General features: G+C 52.1%; 1 protein-coding gene across 1 annotated transcript in view; it reads left to right on the top strand.

The window, feature by feature from the left end:
- Window positions 1–17,000, top strand: part of IQGAP3 (IQ motif containing GTPase activating protein 3) — a 38,408-nt gene extending 21,408 nt beyond the window's left edge. Inside the window, exons 19-37 of the mRNA XM_007457887.1 lie at window positions 1,359–1,442; window positions 1,599–1,670; window positions 1,772–1,841; window positions 4,555–4,763; window positions 5,468–5,620; window positions 5,918–6,081; window positions 6,444–6,668; window positions 7,533–7,673; window positions 9,285–9,369; window positions 9,795–10,027; window positions 10,396–10,528; window positions 10,624–10,726; window positions 11,338–11,464; window positions 12,540–12,627; window positions 13,376–13,588; window positions 14,065–14,231; window positions 14,528–14,629; window positions 15,070–15,178; window positions 15,859–17,000. Of these exons, the coding sequence (XP_007457949.1) occupies window positions 1,359–1,442; window positions 1,599–1,670; window positions 1,772–1,841; window positions 4,555–4,763; window positions 5,468–5,620; window positions 5,918–6,081; window positions 6,444–6,668; window positions 7,533–7,673; window positions 9,285–9,369; window positions 9,795–10,027; window positions 10,396–10,528; window positions 10,624–10,726; window positions 11,338–11,464; window positions 12,540–12,627; window positions 13,376–13,588; window positions 14,065–14,231; window positions 14,528–14,629; window positions 15,070–15,178; window positions 15,859–15,972 (2,592 nt within the window). The 3' untranslated portion in view covers window positions 15,973–17,000. The remainder of the gene's footprint in view (window positions 1–1,358; window positions 1,443–1,598; window positions 1,671–1,771; window positions 1,842–4,554; window positions 4,764–5,467; window positions 5,621–5,917; window positions 6,082–6,443; window positions 6,669–7,532; window positions 7,674–9,284; window positions 9,370–9,794; window positions 10,028–10,395; window positions 10,529–10,623; window positions 10,727–11,337; window positions 11,465–12,539; window positions 12,628–13,375; window positions 13,589–14,064; window positions 14,232–14,527; window positions 14,630–15,069; window positions 15,179–15,858) is intronic.
- Window positions 17,001–19,224: the final 2,224 nt, after the last annotated feature.

Below are 19,224 nucleotides of genomic sequence, written 5' to 3' on the forward strand. Positions count from 1 at the left end.
GAAAGAGTGCTGAGGAAACGCACAGACTTGGGGCTTCCTAGCCTCTAGGCTCCAAGATGGACAGCTGGTATCATGGATCCAAGCTGTCTCTTTTATATCCTTTCCCAACAGAAGGACAGTGTAAGTCTTAGGGGAAAGCCTGGCCAAGAGAGCTGGCTTTAGAAGGGGCTGGGAGGGACAGTTGTCTGAAAGGGGATGCTCTTAATGCACCAAGCCATGGCAATGTCAGCGGCAGAGAGTTCTCCAGGGCCTGAGCTCTCAGGAGATGTTTAATGTGTTCCCTAAAAGACAGGATTTCAATGGGTAGAGACAGGGCTGGGGTGAGGGTGGGCATAGACAAAGGTTCAGGGGCAGAAGATCATAAGGCATGTTTAGAAGAAAGTGAAATGTCTGAGGTGGTTAAAATCCTTAAGGAAGTAGGGATCAGTAGACACATAGGAGTGTGGGGTCAGATGGTTGAGAACTTCCGGAAACTTTGGGGCTGGAAGAAACATGGTCTAAGTGGTACTTTAGGAAAATTAATCTCACACAAGCTTGGGGTGAAAGGGAAGAGGCCCCTAGGAAGGAGACCAAAACAGAAGGGAGCCATGAGATTTGTGTCTTAGGGACCGAAGGGGATGTGATTTATGGAGGAGATGGTCATTTAGACCCTTTGCAGCAGACTAGCAGTGGGGAGGGGCATCAGCCTGACAGCTGAATTACTGGGGGCCTTAGAGGGAAGATTTGCTGAGAGCTGGGATTCAGAGCTGAATGGTAGAGTTGTAAAGAGAAGGGTGAGTTATGAGAGCATGAATGACCTGCTGCCCAGATGGCCATTGGCAGAGATGGTGGGCACACAGCTCTGTGCCTGCATACACTTTCCACCCATGCCACCATGTGCCTCTCACACACATGGAGTGTGTGACAGAGAGTGGGTAGTCTTTATGTGGGTGGATGAGTATGTTGCGGGGGTTATGGTACATGCTGTGGTGAAGCTGGTGAGTAGATGTATGCTTTATTAATATCTTTTACGCTTGTATCTTAACAGTTGTTTCTATGAGGAGGTGTTGCTTAGCATGAGTGTGTATGTTTGATTGCATGGTGCAAGCGTGAGTGTGTGTGTGTGTGTGTGTGTGTGTGTGTGTAACCAGGGAGTGTGGCAGAGGGTATGATTGGCTACATGCAGACATTTGGTCTTCCCCATGAAGTTGGAAGTTCTTTGAGAACAGGGCAAGTTTCCCCTTCCTTCCCCCTCTACTTTCCTGCCTCCCCCCACCCCCTGCCCCTTCCCTGGAGATCCCAGGATGAGGCTTTTCCCACAGGCTTCTCAGGCCAACAGGGACCAGCTGGGGTTACCGCTTTTTCTCTTCTGATCTCAGGCTCATTGGCGGGGTTACAGACAGCGGAAGATTTACCTGGAACGGTTGCAGTATTTAAAAGCAAACACGAATGCTATAATCAAGGTAGCTATCATGATTTGGGTGGCTTCCTGTCTTTCTTGAAGGACTCTCTGAGAACAGTTTTTAGTCCCCTCACCTATGACCTCTAGAGATGGCTGGATTGGCCTGGAGAGCGGGCCCTGACCCTGGAGCTCTGAGGCGGTGTGTTTCTGCCCCCAGATCCAGGCTTGGGCCCGGATGTGGGCAGCTCGGAGGCGATACCGGAGGCGTCTGGGCTACTTCCAGAAGAATGTGAGTGTCATCCCACTCCCCCTAACCCCGTATCCAACCTTTATCCATGAGACAAGAGCACAGGCAGCCGGCAACCCTTTTCCCATCTGTGTTCCTGGCAGGTTAACTCCATCGTGAAGATCCAGGCATTTTTCCGAGCCAGGAAAGCCCGGGATGACTACAGGATGTTAGGTAAACTGCCTGGTTTCCCTCCTCTGTCTGTGCAAGTGTCTGTCTTTGCCAGTTTCCTGGCTTTCAACAGTTAGCAAGGTAGAAAGTCACACGACCCCACAGCTCACAAACTGGGACCTTAGAAAAGTTGTCTGGCCTTCTTAAGCCTTTTTCTCTCACCAACAGCTGATGTTCCCAGCCTTGAGCATGCCTTAGGACCCAGGGTGGGTGGAGGAATGAGGAGATGTGCTCCTGCCTTTGCAGATACCCCAGTTTGATGGGAGGGATAGGAAGGGAGGTCTAGATATCCCTCCTGGGACCACACAGCGGGTAAGGGGAAGGTACAAGTTGTCTGTGCAGGAATGTGGAACAGAGGTGGTAACAAAAGCCCCATGCCCCACCCCAGTAAGAGATAGCCTCATCACAGGAAAAGCCCCTCTAACAAGGTTCTGTCTGTACTTCTGTACCAGTCTTAGATTATCTTCCTGTTGCTACCACACAAGCAAAAAAAAGAAAGAAAGAAAAGGACCTTTCTCCTCTCCCTAGAGTTCCAGCCTTCCCCAACTTTGCCCTCTTCCCTGACCCATGATTCCTCCACTTCCCGCCCTCTGTGGCCCAACACACAGGAAGCCAGGTGAGGTACCTGGGGTCCTCTCTGCAGTGCTAGGAAACTTGAGGAGGAGCTCTTGAGGGAGCTCCATCTTCCTGCCCCATGGTTCCCAGTAGTTGGGCATACATCTAAAGCCTTAAAGAGGTCCTTCTAGGCTGCTCTTGGCTCCTGTTCTTAAAGCCCAGAAACCCAGCCTTGGAGGTCCCCCTCCTTTCGGTGAAGTGGACTAGTGGTCTATCTCCAGGTTTGCCTCCAGCCCGTGAGTTTCCGAAGAGGTAGGCCCCTTTCCTTCCTGGGCCTGAGGCCACACCTGTGGGCTTCAAGGTTGAGTACACTGTTCAGGAATCATCTCCTTTACCTCCTTAGTCCATCTTCCCACCCTGTCCTGCCGGCAGGGGTACCATCTGCCCCTATCTAGCCACAGACACTCGGTCCATCTGCTTCCGGGCAGCTAGCTGCTTTTCCCTCCTTACCTCTCCCCAGCCTGGCCCTTTCTGTTTTTTCTTTTGCTGTTGCATTAATACCACTACTCTGACCATCCTTGATCTCTTTTTCTTCTCTTTAGTTTATAGTTTTTCTGGAAGAACTTGTTTTTCCCAGGTCTGTCTCCCAATTTCATTAGCCCCAGCTCCACTCAGGGCACTGCCACTTACTAGCCGTGTGGCCCTAGGCAAGTTACTAAACTTCTTTATTGCCTCCATTTTCTCATTTATAAAATGGAGATAATGATCAGGTATGGTTGTTGTGAGGATTAAATGAGTTAAGGTGCTATATCTTGTTGAATCCAAGATGCCATCAACTGTCTTCCATTGGTTTATCCATTCTTCACTCCTCAAAGATCTGTCTTCCACACAGTAGTCAGCGTGATCCATTAAACCTCGTGATCTTGTCACTCTCCTTCTTGAAACCTGTCAGCGACACCCCATTGCCCTGGGGATAAAGTCCAGTCTCCTAAGCACAGCTTCCAAAACTCTCTGATCCAACCTCTCCCTGCACCTCTGACCTCACTGACCTCCAGCCCTGTCCCTCAGCACCTGCACCCTCCACACTGTGTTACAGGCATGATATCAGGACTTCTAGCACTTCCTAAAACAGCCAAGTGCGCTCCCTCTCACCTCCTTTTCACAGACATCGGGTTGGGTCTCACCTCCTCCGGGAAGCCTTTCTTCACTCCGCAGGTAGCCTTTGGTGGCCCGCTTTCACTTTCCCAAAGGTCCCCATGCTTGCCCCTCTCAGAGCACTAACCACACTGTAGTGAATTGTGGTTTATTTGTCTGCTTTCCTTACTGGACTGCCTTTAAGGACCAGGCCTGGTTTTGTTTATCCTCCAAATCTGACTCCTTCATTTCTTACTAGCTGTGTAACCTAGGGCAAGTTACTTACCCTTTCTGTACCGGAGTGATTTCCTCAGTAAGTTACAGTGTGCTGACCTCACAGGGTTGTTTTAAGAATGTTAAAGCACTTAGAACAGTTTCTGTTCCATAGTGAACATTATATGTCTTAGTTGATATTTTGTTGTTATTCCCTGTAGCTTAGCTCATAGGCTTCTCTTTGCTCAAATATCATTCCAAAAGAGATTCAAGGAGAATCCATCTAACTCTGACCTCCCTATATTATAAAACCCATTGAACGTTCCTTCTATCTGTGCTCCCCTGACGCAGACACTCCTGACAGAGGAGGGTTGTGTGAGGGTCAGGCAGTGCTGAGTGGAGGCTGATAGGTGGAAGTGAACTTGGAATGAAGGATGAGTAAGTTGGCCCAGCAGGAGTGGGGAGTGAATCAGAATAGGGGAGCCTAAACGGATCATCAGAGGATGCTAGGGCTCTGACTTTGGTGTGGGAGGTCACCGAGGTAGGCCCAGGTTGGGGGTGAATCCAGGCAGGGGAAGGACAGCTCTTGTGTCATCCCTAGTTATAAGATAAGGAGCTCGGGGACAGGACTGGCTGGGAGGCTGCCCACTGCCCTCCAACTGCAGGCAGAACTAATTAGAAAAGGGCTGGGGTTGGGGACCTGCTAGCCTCAAGCAGAATGGACACTGAGGGAGGGATTACTGGGGAAGGGGGCTGGAGAGGAAGCCTCTAGTGAAGGCATGTCTAATCCTGGTGCCTCTTCCCTTCCTGCCAGTCCACGTGCCCCATCCCCCTCTCAGTGTGGTACGCAGATTTGCCCACCTCTTGAATCAGAGCCACCAGGACTTCTTGGCTGAGGCAGAGCTGCTGAAGCTCCAGGAAGAGGTGGTCAGGAAGATCCGGTCCAATCAGCAGCTGGAGCAGGACCTCAATCTCATGGACATCAAGATTGGCCTGCTGGTGAAGAATCGGATCACCCTGCAGGTGAGGGGCCCACTGGCCCACCCTTCTCCCAAATCTAGCTGCCTCTGGAGAGGTGATGCTGGCCATTCTCTGGTTGCTAATCAAATATTTTTTAAATGTCTGGATTTTATCACATGGCTCAGGTCCTTGTACAGTGGTCCTTTGCCCTTCTAGTAATTTGTTGGGGCAACATGATATAGCAGAAAGAACGCTGGACATAAAATTGGAATGGCTGGCTCTGCTGATTCCTAGTGATGGGACTGCAGGCTGGTCTTTTAAGCTCTAGGTCTGTTTCCTCATTAGTAAAGTGGGAATAATGAGAGTGCCTACCTCACCAGGCCAAATGTAAAAATAGATATGAAAGCTCCTTAAACTGTAAATTACCATACAAATACGCAGTGACGGGGTGGAAGTGATATCTCCACCTCAAATCCGTACAACAGTCTAATAAGAAATAATAGCAGAAACGAATAGACATGGTGCCTCAGGCTGGTAACCCACTTCTCTTTGGGGACTCACCCTGTGACAGCAGAGGTGCCAGATGGAGTCTCGGGGCAGTAGGAGGCCCTTTCTCACCCTAGAACTGTTTATCTCCCTTGGCTCATTCCTTGAATACCTTGAACAGCAGAAAGCCCTGGCTCTTCAAGGCACTGATTCTAGACCATATGTTCTGTGCTCTGTGCTGGCCTGGGTCGCTTGTATCACCCGCTCCCCCGCCCCTGCAGGAAGTGGTCTCCCACTGCAAGAAGCTGACCAAGAAGAATAAGGAACAGCTGTCAGATATGATGGTTCTGGACAAGCAGAAGGGATTAAAGTCGCTGAGCAAAGAGAAACGGCAGAAACTAGAAGCTTACCAACGTCTCTTCTACCTGCTCCAGGTGAGCAGAGGACTTTGGAAGGAGATATATCTCCACTATCTCCTGAGGGTCTGGGACCTTGAGGCCTTCATGTCTGTGCCTTCACCTGCAAGTAAGGTGTTCTTTCCCACAGTCCTAATGCCTTGTACCCAGGGAAGGAAACTACCTCTGTTCATTTGTCTGGAATGTTCCCAGTACCCCCCAGAAAGTGTGACAGTGTTCTCTATTCCAAGTTCCAGTCAGCAAAACCTTTCTTTATCCGATTACTAGTCCCCAAGGTGCATTATCAGCTATTCTTATCTCCCGCATTGCGTACAGACTCAACCCATCTACCTGGCCAAGCTGATCTTTCAGATGCCGCAGAACAAAACCACCAAGTTCATGGAATCAGTGATTTTCAGTCTATACAACTATGCCTCCAACCGCCGAGAGGCCTATCTCCTGCTCCAGCTGTTCAAGACAGCACTCCAGGAGGAAATCAAGTAGGTTTTCCAGATACAAAGGAATGGGAAGAGAATGGGTGAAGAGATGCCACTATTGGCTTCTTCACAAGGTGACAATTTATTGAGGTTTGAAGGTAGAAATGGAATCAGAAGACCTCTTTTCTCTGCCTCCTATGGAGACAAGCCATCTCCTGGGAGAGCATGCAGGGAGGACATGCGCTGACATGTTAGCACAAAGGCTGAGACAGAATGTTAGCACAAAGGCCGAGACAGAGATAACAAGACATTCCTTAAGAGGAGGGATACCAGAGCAGGCTTTAAAGAGCCAAAAATCTCAAAAGGAAAAGCAGCTATTTTACACAGAGGCAGGAGACCAGCTTCAATTGCCTCTTGACCCATAGGTCGAAGGTGGAGCAGCCCCAGGACATGGTGACTGGCAACCCAGCAGTGGTGAGACTGGTGGTGAGATTCTATCGTAACGGGCGGGGGCAAAGTGCCCTGCAGGAGATCCTGGGCAAGGTGATCCAGGATGTGCTGGAGGACAAGATGCTCAGCATCCACACAGACCCTGTCCACCTCTACAAGAGCTGGATCAACCAGACCGAGGCCCAGACAGGGCAGCGCAGGTGAGCAGACGGGCAGAAGGAGAGCTCTCTTTGATCAGCTCAGTCTTGGGCCTCACTGGGGAAGCTTGAGCGTGCTTTGAAGGTGGCATATAAATGAGCATGCTGATTTATGCAAATATGACACCAGCCCTATAGGATGAAATATGGTAGCCTTTAGACCCCCTCTGGTAATTAACATGGAACTGCTGTAAATGACACCAGACCTGGTGTGCTTAACATAGAATGAGCACAGATGAATATGCAAATGTGTTTAATTGCCATGTCGGTGCTTGCAAATGATATGTCAGATTTACTGGGAGTTGGGATATGGACTCCTTATTGATAGGAGTATAGTTGAATATTCAAATTTATAGATGAATAGGCAAATGAGATAGGGGGAGAAATAAGTTGGCCTTATAGATTGGAGGCATTAACTCAGGTGCATAGGTACTAGGGAAATGGAGCCGCTGAGGAGAGTAGGCAGTGCTGGTGGCTTCTCTGGGTGGCACACGGGCATACAGTTTGGGGGTACTGCAAGGCCTGGCCTAGCCTTCCCCACCACCACAACTATCAAAGATATGCAGGGTGGCCCTGGTCTCCTCGTTCCCCTTAGGATCTTTCCACAGACTCCAGGTCCTCCATTTCCTCCTACACTCTTCCACCTCCCCCTGGGTGCTCCATCTCTTTCTTCTTCCACCCACATCACTCTAGTCCTCTCCGAGTCCTTTCTCTTATTCTGGCCTAATCCCCTTAAGCATATGCTGGGCTGCCCTCAGCGTGTATGTATGAGATCTTGTTGTTAGATGAATTTAGGGGGTAGAGCCTTAGGGAGGGGAGGCCATGGGAGGGGTTTCTGGCTGATAACTTGTCTCTCTCTGCCCATAGCCACCTCCCCTATGACATCACCCCAGAGCAGGCCTTGAGCCACCCCGAGGTCCAGAGACGACTGGACATCTCCCTCCGCAACCTCCTTGCCATGACCGATAAGTTCCTTGCAGCCATCATCTCATCTGTGGACCAAATTCCGTATGTGCAACAGCCGCACACCAGCCTAGGCACAGGATCTCAAGAGGGCCAGGACACGATGGGGAGAGCAGAGCAATACTGAAGGATGGAAGCAGGAAGGGAAACTGGTCTCGAGGTGCTCAAGGGCTTCAGGAGATGGGTGGAGAATGCCCAAAGCCCCGGCTAGAGACTTGTGCTGGAATACAGCACGCAGGTCTGTGTGGGCAGTGAGGACATCACTGGGCCAGAGAAGGGGACCTCAAGTGATTATGGGGACATATTATTGTCTGAGTGTAAATGGTGGACAATATAAAACCCTTCAGTCCACAAAGTCAAAAATAAGAAAACTTCAAACCAGTAAACACTTGATAAAAGGCCTTTCCTTTCTTAAAATTTAGTCAATAATTATTTTGGGGGGCTTCCCTGGTGGTGCAGTGGTTGAGAGTCCGCCTGCCCATGCAGGGGACACGGGTTCGTGCCCCGGTCCGGGAAGAGCCCACATGCCGCAGAGAGGCTGGGCCCGTGAGCCATGGCCGCTGAGCCTGCGCGTCCGGAGCCTGTGCTCCGCAACGGGAGAGGCCACAACAGTGAGAGGCCCGCGTACCACAAAAAAAAAAAAAAATTTTTTTGAAAAACAGATGATTGAAAACGGTGAGAAGGTGGGCCTCATCTAGATCATCACTCAGCCAACCAGCCTTTCTGGTGCTCAGTAGTGCACGGGGCAAGGTGGGGATGCTGCAGAGGGGAGCCCACAGAGTTTAGTACCCTGCTCTCCAAACCTAGAGGACTGGATTAAGGATTTAAAACTAGGATTCAGAAAAGGTTGTCCTAGGACTAATAAAGGAAAGTACACAGTGAGCTGTAAACTTCTGTCCCTGACACCCTAGGAGGTGGAAATAGCTTTTAAAGGTATTTAATTAAATTTGTAGGTGGCACACCCATAATAGGAATAATAATTAAGTCTAGCATGTTCGAATAGCACTACCGTTACTTTCACAGATGTAATTTCACTTGATCCTCATAAAAACCCTATGAGATAGAGAGGGCAAGAATGAACATTCCCATTTTCCAGATGAGGGAACAAACTTATACGTGGAGCAAAACAGCCTAAGCTGACATCTCTGGTTAGTGGTGGAATCAGGACTGGATGCTTCTACTCCAGTTCACTGTGCTCCTCGGCCCTGGCCTCTAGCCCAGACCAGGCCCTTCACAGATGCTCTGTGATAACAGCCTCAGAGCCTCCCAGGCTGTCCTGGGATGGGATTCTGGCTGTGGGTGTCAGACTAAAGGTGCCTCTGTGGGGAGTGCGGGATGAGTATTGGGATCTGGGGTGTTTCCCAGGGGATACTAAAAGGGACCAAAGAAGAGGCTCTCAGGCCAGGTTGGAGGCTGCGTGAGAGCTTAGTGGCTGAGTGGGCCCTGGTCCTCGGTGCTGACATAAGGGCAGCAGGGAGGGACAAGGCCCAGAGATGTTTGGAGGAAGGCAGCAGGGAGCTGGCTGTGGATAGGGGAGGGCCAGTGCTTGAGCTCAGCTCTGGGGTGGCTGAGCCCGGGGAAGGAGAAGCAGGCACTCAGGCCCTCACTCTGGGGTGGGTGGCTAGGGCCATAGCGCACCTATTGCTTTGCCCCCAGGTATGGGATGCGATATGTGGCCAAGGTCCTGAAGACAACTCTGGCGGAGAAGTTCCCCGACGCCACAGAGACTGAGGTCTATAAGGCAAGTGTCGTCTCCCATCCCCCCCACCTATGCGCTCTCCTTTGCCCCGATGGTGCCTGTGAACCCCCAGACTGACGCAAAAGGACAGAAAACCCTATGCTGTAAAAATCCAAGAAGGAAAATATTCTCCACCCTGTCAATTGAGCCTGGCTCACCAGCAGGGCTCAGGTAGCAGAAGGAAAGACACCCCGGACATGAGTTAACAGTGGCCAACCCTGGACTTGTCAGATCTGGGTTCCAGTCCCAGCTATTGCTCAAGTTTGCTGCGTGACCTTGAGCAAGTTCCCGGCCTGCTCTGGGTCTGTTTACTCCTCTGTACAATAACGGGGTTGACGCAGGTGGTCCTTCCAGCCAGGTGAGCTGGGAGAGCGGGGCTGGGGCTGTGGAGGTGGACCCCAGGTGCTTCTATGATCCTGTGCCCTCAGGTCGTAGGGAACCTCCTGTACTACCGCTTCCTGAACCCGGCTGTAGTGGCCCCCGACGCCTTCGACATTGTGGCCATGGCAGCAGGCGGCGCCCTGGCCACCCCCCAGCGCCACGCCCTGGGGGCTGTGGCTCAACTCCTGCAGCATGCTGCAGCTGGCAAGGCCTTCTCCAGGGAGAGCCAGCACCTGCGGGTCTTGAATGACTATCTGGAGGAGACACACCTCAAGTTCAGGTCTTGGGTCCTGGCATCCTATTCCTCCTGTCCCCTCCTCCTTTTCCCATCTTCTTTCACGTACCACTCCCCCTCTCAACTCCATGAGGAGGGGAGGCATTAGAGGTGAAGAGTATAGTTAGTGGGTTGGAGGATAGATTGTTGGAAGGACTCCCCAGTGGAGAGAAAAGAGGACTGTTGAAGGAAGTTGGTTTGAGGGGACCACCGGGAGAGAAGGTAGAGCAGCACAGAAGGGCCGGAGTCGAGACTGGAGAGTCACAGTAGGCTTGAGCAGTCACTGGAGAGGGCCGGCGGAAGGCTGATGGGAACAGAAATGTGGCGGGTGCCGGCCCGCCCCACCCTCTCACATGATCTTCCTCTGGAGGTAGGAGGTTCATCTGCCGAGCCTGCCACGTGCCAGAGCCAGAAGAGCGCTTTGCGATGGATGAGTACTCAGACATGGTGGCTGTGGCCAAACCTGTGGTGTACATCACCGTGGGGGAGCTGGTCAACACGCACAGGGTGAGAGGCGGCAACCTGGGGGCGCTGGGTAGGTGGGCTGGCCCTGGAAGGTCTGGTTCAAACTCTGCATCTCTTTTTCTCCCTCCATCCTATAGCTGTTGCTAGAACACCAGGACTGGATCGCCCCTGATCACCGCGACCCCCTGCATGAGCTCCTGGAGGACCTTGGGGAGCTGCCCACCGTCCCTGACCTCATCGGTACGTGCCATCCTTGACAGCTGGGGTGGGCGGTGGGGGCCTGCAGGCAGGGGCGGGCAGTCAGGTGAGCCGGGCATGGGAATGTGCCCCCTCAAGTTTTTGTTCAGTCGGGGACGTATGCCAGGAAGCTGGTTACACGCTCTCCCTCTCTCCCTCTGGTCCTGGGATGGACAGACTGATATGGAGAAAGTGGACAGACAGTAGGGGACCCCGTACCATCATGTAAATGGCCAGTTAAATCATGCAAGAGAGCCGTGGAGGGATAGGGCCTGTCTTGGGTCTTAAAACGTGTCTCTGATGAGGGGGGATTTCAGGAGCTGTGGAATGGAAGGAAGCTGGTTTACAGGCGTGGAAGGGCAGGGTGGAGGTGGTGACAGATGGGAGACAGCCGGGAGCCCCAGGCTTGGGGAGGCACAGCCCCAGTAATGCAAGGGTGAGCTCTGTGGGTAACAGCCCTTCCACTGGTGCTCAGGGCTGAGGGTACAGGGTGGTGCCACAGGGCAGTGTGGGAAAGCTTCCTGGAAGAGGGGCTCATGGAGCAGTGTATTTATTTACCATGGCCCCATCTGTGCGTAAGTGTGCTAGTCTCTCTCCTTCCTCACCTGCCTCAGGGGAGAACGTAGCTGCGGATGGGAACATGGATCTGAGCAAGCTAGAAGTGTCCCTGACACTGACCAACAAGTTTGAAGGGCTAGAGACAGATGCTGACGACACCAATGCCCGGAGCCTGCTTCTGAGGTGGGAGAGCAGCCTCGGCCCCCTGAGCCTCCCCAGGCCAGTAAGATGGCTACTCTGGAGTGGCCATCCCACCTTCCTCCTGGGCTCTCTTATCCTTCAAAAAGTTCTCCCTGAAGCCGAATTGGCCTTCCCCTTGCTGCAGTCTCAGCTGTTTTCCTTCTGGCAGCCTCAGATTTTTGCTCTGTCTTGTGGCTGAAGGCAAAGGAATAGTTAGGACATTGGCAACACGGTTGTTTGCATATTGTTGTGCTGTTTACCAAATGCTTTCTTATACATCATTTAACCTAAGGGGCAAATGGTGAGGTAGATGATGGTTTCCCTGCCTTCCAGTGGTGGAAAGAAACTTGGGTTAAGTGACTTGCCTAAAGTCCTACAGCCGGTCGGTGGGGGAACTCGTGTTCTAATTCCCTGTCCTTACGAGTGATGGTCAGGAGATGGGCATGGAGTTTTTCAACCCCAGTTCTGCAAAAGTGAGGGAGGACCTCCAGCAGGGCTGGGCTGGTCATCCAGGCAGAAGAGGAGCCAGGTCGCCACTTTGATCCCCCTGCCAGCAAGGCAGTCCCTCTGCTCACCCATTCACCTGGTAAACCAGTGAGCTGGGTGTTCAGCTCTGTCCTGCCATCAAAGCCCTTACAGTGGGGCGAGGCTAGGGGTGAGTACACATCAGAGAGCTGCCAAGAGGGAGGTGGGTATCAGGTGCGTGAGAGCTCAGAGGGACACCTAGGTAGAAAAGGTCTCACAGAGGAGGAAGTGTGTCCTTCAGCCAAAGGACTCAAAGGAAGACCATTTGTGGGAGGCGCTGTAGGCAGAGGACACAGAGGTGTAAGAGAGCACAGTGTGTTCGGAACCATGGTAGTTCTGTATCACAGACCCATCACCCCACCTCCTGGGTCTTCCTCCTGGTTATGTTCTCCTCACAACACCTACCCCCATCGCACCCTCTCTCCTTACCACCCAAGCATCCCTGGCAGCCATGATGTGAGGCAAGGTCCACTTACTCTCAGCTCCCTAGCCAGCCCCATGTCCAGACCCTCCCCCTGTCCCTCACCTCTCCCCCCTCGCTCTGCTCCTGCAGCACCAAGCAGATGTTGGCTGACATCATGCAGTTCCACTCTGGGGATTCACTCAAGGAGATCCTGTCCCTCTCGGCCTCCAGAGAGCAGGTGAGCGGCAGGCTGGCCCACAGGTACTGTCTCGTTCGCCCCCCACCAGCGTGGCTGATGCCTTTCCCGGGAAGACACCTGTGCTCACCAGTAATGTGAGCTCTGGGGGGCCAAGGCCTCTGCCCTTGACCCCCCAGAGACCCTCAGGCTACAGAGTGCCAAGACTCCACCTCCCTCCCTACTCCCCATTGAAATAAGAGTGAGCCCTGCAGGGACCCCAGTCCCTGCTGTCAGTGCTAGGAGTTGCTAGGGGTGCAGAGAGGCAGTCTGGGCAGGCTCCCTTGAAGAGCACCGAAGGGCTGGTGCTCAGCATAGGGAGTGGGCTGCTTGAGGGCCTGGAGGCAGGAGAAGGTGCTGAGTGGTGGGTGGCCAGGGGCAAGTTGGGCCAGCTGGAATACAGACTCAGCCAGGGGCTTCCCAGAGAACAGGTGGGGACAGCCAGTAGAGGCCTGTCCCAAAACACAGGACAGAAGGAGGGAGAGAACCCCAGATACCCTGGAGCCATCACAAAGCTCTGTTGTTGGGAAGTCACAGCCAGTGTCTACCGGAATCCTTTATGCTGTACTCCTAGTGGGTCCCCCTTGGCCACTCTTCCTCTCAGGTGACACACGAGGCCCTTCAGCATCTGCGAGGTTGTACACTTTGATGTTCTTCACAAGCCACCTTACCCCGCCCCTCCCCCTCTGGACCATGGCCTGGGGTCAGAATGGTAGGGCCTGCTAGACCCCTCAGCACCTCTGCCCCCCAGGAAGCAGCCCACAAGCGGCTGATGTGCCGACGCCAGGCCTGTGAAGCCCAGACCCCAGTGTTGCTGCGACGACACCGCTCGCTGACAGCTCACTCCCTCCTGCCGCTGGAAGAGAAGCAAAGGCGTGTCCTGCGGAACCTGCGCCTACTCGAGGGCCTGGCTTTGGTCAGCGCCAGCGACGGCTACCAGGGTCTGGTAGACGAACTAGCCAAGGTAACGGCCTGGGCCTGGAGGGAGCTGGAGCGCGAGAAAGAGAGAGAGAAGGCGTGAGAGTGTGTGTGTGTGTGTGTGCACACGCATGTCCATAGTGCTGGCACCTCAAGGGAAGGCCTCTCCCTGGTGAGTGCCAGCCAGGGGAAGGCCAAGCGATCTCCAAGGGTCCTTTTTGAAGGAAAGGTCTCAAAATTCGTCAGGGAAGGGAATATTCTTGAAACTCTCTTTCACTAAAAAACAAGGAGCCGTGGAACAGTTACTCCTCAATGGGGGAGAGGCCCTGGAAACATCCTTCGAGGGTTTGGGATAGGGTCCTTGAGATTGCCCTCCTCCTAGGGAAAACAACCGTGAAATCTTCCTCTTCCTGCTCTTCCTGAAGATCCTTACAGTGAGTTGTTCTCGGGCCTGAATCAGACCCTGAGGCTCTCCTGCCAGGAAGGGTCAACTCACCCCCGCCCTGGTGCCCCCAACCCCAGGACATCCGCAACCAGCGCAGGCACCGGCAGCGGCGGAAGGCAGAGCTGGTGAAGCTCCAGGCCACGTTCCAGGCCCTGAGCACTAAGGCCACCTTTTATGAGGAGCAGGGCGACTACTACAGCCAGTACATCCGGGCCTGCCTGGACCACCTGGCCCCCAGCTCCAAGTAGGTGCTCCCTTCCTCCACTTTGAAGCTTACCTGTGGCCTCTCCTCCTGCCCATGTCGACCTTTGCCCCACTCTTTACCAGCTTTGATAGGGACATCTCACCCCAGAACAGCATGGTCCCTTCCTGACTCTGGTCGCAAAGTCTTGGGTTCAAGTGCAGCCCCCTCCTCTGTCTTCCACCAGTGAGAAGTCTTCCTCAGGGTCTAATTTCCTTCCTACCAGCCACAGAGAGAACTAGTGTCTTTGGTGTTGAAGGGTTTGTTAGATGAATTCTCTGGGGCCTTTTCTTCATCAGGAGTTCTGGGAAAGGGAAGAAGCAGCCATCTCTCCATTACACTGCTGCCCAGCTCCTGGAGAAGGGTGTCTTGGTGGAAATTGAAGATCTTCCCACCTCTCAGTATGTGTCTTTGGAGGGCAGAATGTCAGACCTCCCCCATGTCCTAACCTGGGGGTGGGGCTCTGGGCTGGGCACCAGGTGGGAGGGAAGGAGATGCATGGTGCCTGCCTTGAAGGAGCTGCTAGAACAATGGGGAAGACACGACATTTCCAGACACAGTTAAGGGCAATGGGTGTGGTCTGGCACAGTTCTAGACACCCCAAGGCAGAAGATGCTGGGAAAGTGTCCTGGAGGAGAGAACAGTTGATTAGGGCTGGGCAGAGAAAAGAGCTGAGGTGTAAGCAGAGGTAAAAGTGGGAGGAGAAAGAGAGTGATAGAGGGGAAGCCTGGCTCTGGGTGACTCACAGCACTGCCTGGGATGAGCAGCAGTGGGTGGAAGAGTGCGGCTGTGGCCCTGGAAAGAGGCAGTGGGTCCCTGTTTTGAACCCTGTTCTTGATAGCTTCAGAAATGTGATCTTTGACATCACCCCTGGAGATGAGGCAGGAAAGTTCGAAGTAAATGCCAAGTTCCTGGGTGTGGACATGGAGCGATTTCAGCTTCACTATCAGGTGAGGGGACACTCCCATGAGCCCTCAAGACACCCGATGGGCTTTCGGTGCTAGCCTAAAGATGGCAGCCTTGCCTGGCTTCCCTGGGCCGCGGATGACATTAGCTCTGTTCCCCACCCAATCCATATCGTCTATTCCTGAAGAGAAGGGTGATGGTCTGTGTAGCCCAAGCCTCTCTGTCCCCGTGCCCTGACACAGACCCCACTGCCAAGCATCAGGAGAGTGGAGTGGGCTGGTGATGTCAGAGCAGGATTAATATTTGAAGCCCTATCACATGTCAGGGACTTTACACATTACCTCATTTAATCCTCTCTGAAACTCTCAAGCATTATCCCTATTTTATAGGCTCTGAGACTAAAAGGTTAAGAAGACGGCCTAAGTCATAAGCCACTGTTCAGGGAAGCAGCGATTTTAAATCCAAATCTTTTTGCTCTGCTGTTTTGTCTTTTAAATGATTTCAAGCCCTGGTTCTGCTTGAATTGACATTTGGTCAAGTCACTGTACTTGTCTCTCGGCCTTGATTTCCTCGTCTGTGAAGGGGGTTTCAATGCCCACTTCAGTGGCCAGTGCCACTGGATGACTGTGTAAGGCTCCAAGATGTTAGTGCTTTATAGACTAGCTGTATGGGCCACCGTGAGAAACCCTCAAACTTGCCTCCCTGCCCCTTCCCTCCCTCCTAGGACCTCCTGCAGCTCCAGTACGAGGGTGTGGCTGTCATGAAACTCTTCAACAAGGCCAAGGTCAACGTCAACCTTCTCATCTTCCTCCTCAACAAGAAATTCTTGCGGAAGTGACAGAGGCAGTGGGTGCTACCCAAGCCTTTCTTACCTCGCTGGATGCTTTTCTTAACACTAATGCACTATTCCACTTCCCTGCAGACACCCAGAGCTCAGGACTGGGCAGGGCTCGAGGAGTCTCACCCTTTCCCCAGCTGGGAGGAGTTTGTCTACCTGGCCACAGGCAGGGACTCTAATTGGCTCAAGCGAACCCTGCCTCTGAGTCTGGCTGTGGGGCTTTGAAGTCCCAGAACCCCACGGTTTTCCAGCCAGATGGTAGGGAATGAACCTAGGGCCTGCCCTTTGACCTGAGAAAGCTATGGCTCTTTTGCGTCTGCTGCTGCCCTCCCCTTACCGTGAGCACTGCCCCAGCGGCCTGATTTCCTGCTGCCTCCCTTCCCTTCGCAGACCCCCAAAGCCAGGGGGTCCCTGTCCCCACTCCCACTTCATCAGCAGTGTGTGTTCCTGCCCTGCTGAAGCCCAGGCCACTCTGTGACGCCTCACACCCTCCAGCCCGTCACCCTCACACCGGGTGGACAGCGCTCATGAATGCCCACGTGGCACTGTGACACGGTTGTCGTCCAAGGCGGCCTAGGCAAGATGACCCCCCGTTAACCTCAAATCTCATTCCCTTGTTTACAGTCTGTTTTACATGCGGGTCACTAGGGTATTTATTCTCTCCTACCCCTATACTCTGTGCAGCCTTAATCATGGCTTGCTTTCTTTTTGAGCTCAGAGAAAGAGTTCCCATTTCCCTGTTCAAACTAATATTCATGCCAATCTTTTATACCTTGTATATAAAGTCACCTTGGATCACTCAGTGTTTAAGATCTCATTACTTCAGCTTCATACGGTACAAAGAGCAGTCTTCCCCTTTTCTCTCTCACCCTCAGGATTCTTGCACCTTAGAGCTGACTCTTCCAGGCAGTTTCCATAGATCTGCCGTCTTGTCTCTGCCACTGTCTCTCTCTTGTCCCCACATCTACCCAGCTTCCTGTCCCTGTGGCCCTTCTGATTTCATTTTAATAAAAGCAGCTGTTACCCCCACATCTGTTGTTAACCCCTTATTTCACTTCCTGCAGAGCAGGCCTCCAAGTTCTGGGACAGAGGTTCCCTGGTGAGCTGGGGAGTGCTCCCTGCAGCCTCCCCCAGCCTCCTGCCTGCCTCGGCTGTGGGCCCACTCTGCCTGCCTGAGCTCATCAGTGCTTAATGAGATGTGGCGTTTATTCCTCTCTTCCCTCCCCCAGGGGACAGAGAGTAGGAAGGAATGCTTAGGTTTTGATTCTGCTTTTATCGGCCACTCTGAAGACTAAAGCCAAGAGGAGGAGAAACCAGTCCAGCTTCTACTTCATCCGTTTTGCACACATTTGCTGCAAATTCTTTTCCTGAGCCTTGGGTGATGACACCAAAGGTGCTTGAGCCGCAGCTCCTTAGTATCGTGGGTTCTACACTATGATCAAAATCCCATGTCCATGAGGAAAGCCGCCCTCCTTCCCTCCCAGGTTTCAGGAAGCACGGAGGGGAGTCTGGAGGAGAGGACAGTCTATACAGACACCTGTCCTGACATCTGAACTCCCAAGCCGCTCCTACTGGGCGGGCGCACACAAGTTTGCCCGGTGCAGCCCATCTCCCTGCACTCCGTTCCATTCTGTCACTCAGGATCTGTCTTGCTGTCACATTCAATCTCAGTCACATCCTCTCCCCCCCTTAACATGTCACAGCAAAAACTTCAAGTACCGCCTCGCTCTGGGTGACAGTGACGCGTACCAGTGGATCCAAGTTTCTACACATGATCAGTCGTCATTAAAAGTCTCACACTCACCAAATGGCTCCGACACTATCCCACTGTGATGCCCCCCCCCACAATCACATGATCTCAGCTGCAGGCACCACATGTAGAAAAGTCACAACAGCTACCATTATTGCTGGGCTATTTACATACACTTATTCCTCACAACAACTCTACAAAGGTAAGCAGTCACCATTTTTGTTTAACAGATGATGAAACTGTGATTCAGAGGATTAGATAACTACCCAATGCTACACAGCTGGTAAGGGGCAAAAAGTCTTTAAAGTCGGGCCCATCTGCTCAGATTACATTCCCTTGCATTTTTCTCTTCTCTGAAGCATTTCCACTTCCTTCACCCCACACTCTCATGCCACCCTCTTCTTCCAGGCTCACCCGACTCGACCCTAGTGATGGTCCCTGATGAGCTTCAGTTCATCAAGTCTTTTCCTAACTGTTGATGCCCAATCTGAGATACAGACACTTAGCTCCAATGGTTGGGGCTATACACCAGTGCAACCTCCTCAGAGGACAATTTGGCAACTTCAGAAATATAAGTGCGGGGTGCCAGGACAATGCAATGGGGGGAAAGTAGTCTTTTCAACAAATGGTGCTGGGACAACTGGATATCCACATACAAAAGAATGAAGTTGGACCCCTACCTCACACCATAAACAAAAATGAAAACATCATAAGCCTAGACGTAAGAGCTAAAACTATAAAACTCTTAGAAGAAACACATAAATTTTCATGACTCTGGATTGAGCAATGGTTTCTTTAGACACTGAAAGCACAAGCCACAAAATAAAAAGTATTGATAGATAAATTGAACTTCATCAAAATTCAAAACTTGTGCTTCAAAGGACACTTTCAAGAAAATAAAAAGACAACCCACAAAATGGGAGAAGATATTTTCAAACCGTACATCTGACCAAGGATTTATATCTACAATGTATAAAGCACTCTTATGGGGCTTCCCTGGTGGCACAGTGGTTAAGAATCCTCCTGCCAGTGCAGGCGACGCAGGTTCGAGCCCTGGTCCGGGAAGATCCCACATGCCGCGGAGCAACTAAGCCCGCGAACCACAACTACTGAAGCCCGCACGCCTAGAGCCCACGTTCCGCAACGAGAGAAGCCACCACAATGAGAAGCCCGCGCACCGCAACGAAGAGTAGCCCCCGCTCACTGCAACTAGAGAAAGCCCATGCACGACAACAAAAACCCAACACGGAAAGGGAGGGAGAGAGGGAGGGAGGAAGAAATTAAAAAAAAAAAAAAAAAAACGAAACCCTTACAACTCAAAAATAAAAAGCCCAACTAAATGGGCAAAGAATTTGAAAAGCCATTTCTCCAAAGAAGATATACAGATGGCTAATAAGCACATGAAATGATGCTCAACATCATGAGTCATTAACAAAATGCAAGTCAAAACAATGAGATACCACTTCACCCCCACTAGGATGGCTAAAGTAAAATAGGTAATA

The sequence above is a fragment of the Lipotes vexillifer genome, unplaced genomic scaffold, assembly GCF_000442215.2.
Source record: "Lipotes vexillifer unplaced genomic scaffold, Lipotes_vexillifer_v1.1 scaffold238, whole genome shotgun sequence".
Classification (NCBI taxonomy): Eukaryota; Metazoa; Chordata; class Mammalia; order Artiodactyla; family Lipotidae; genus Lipotes; species Lipotes vexillifer.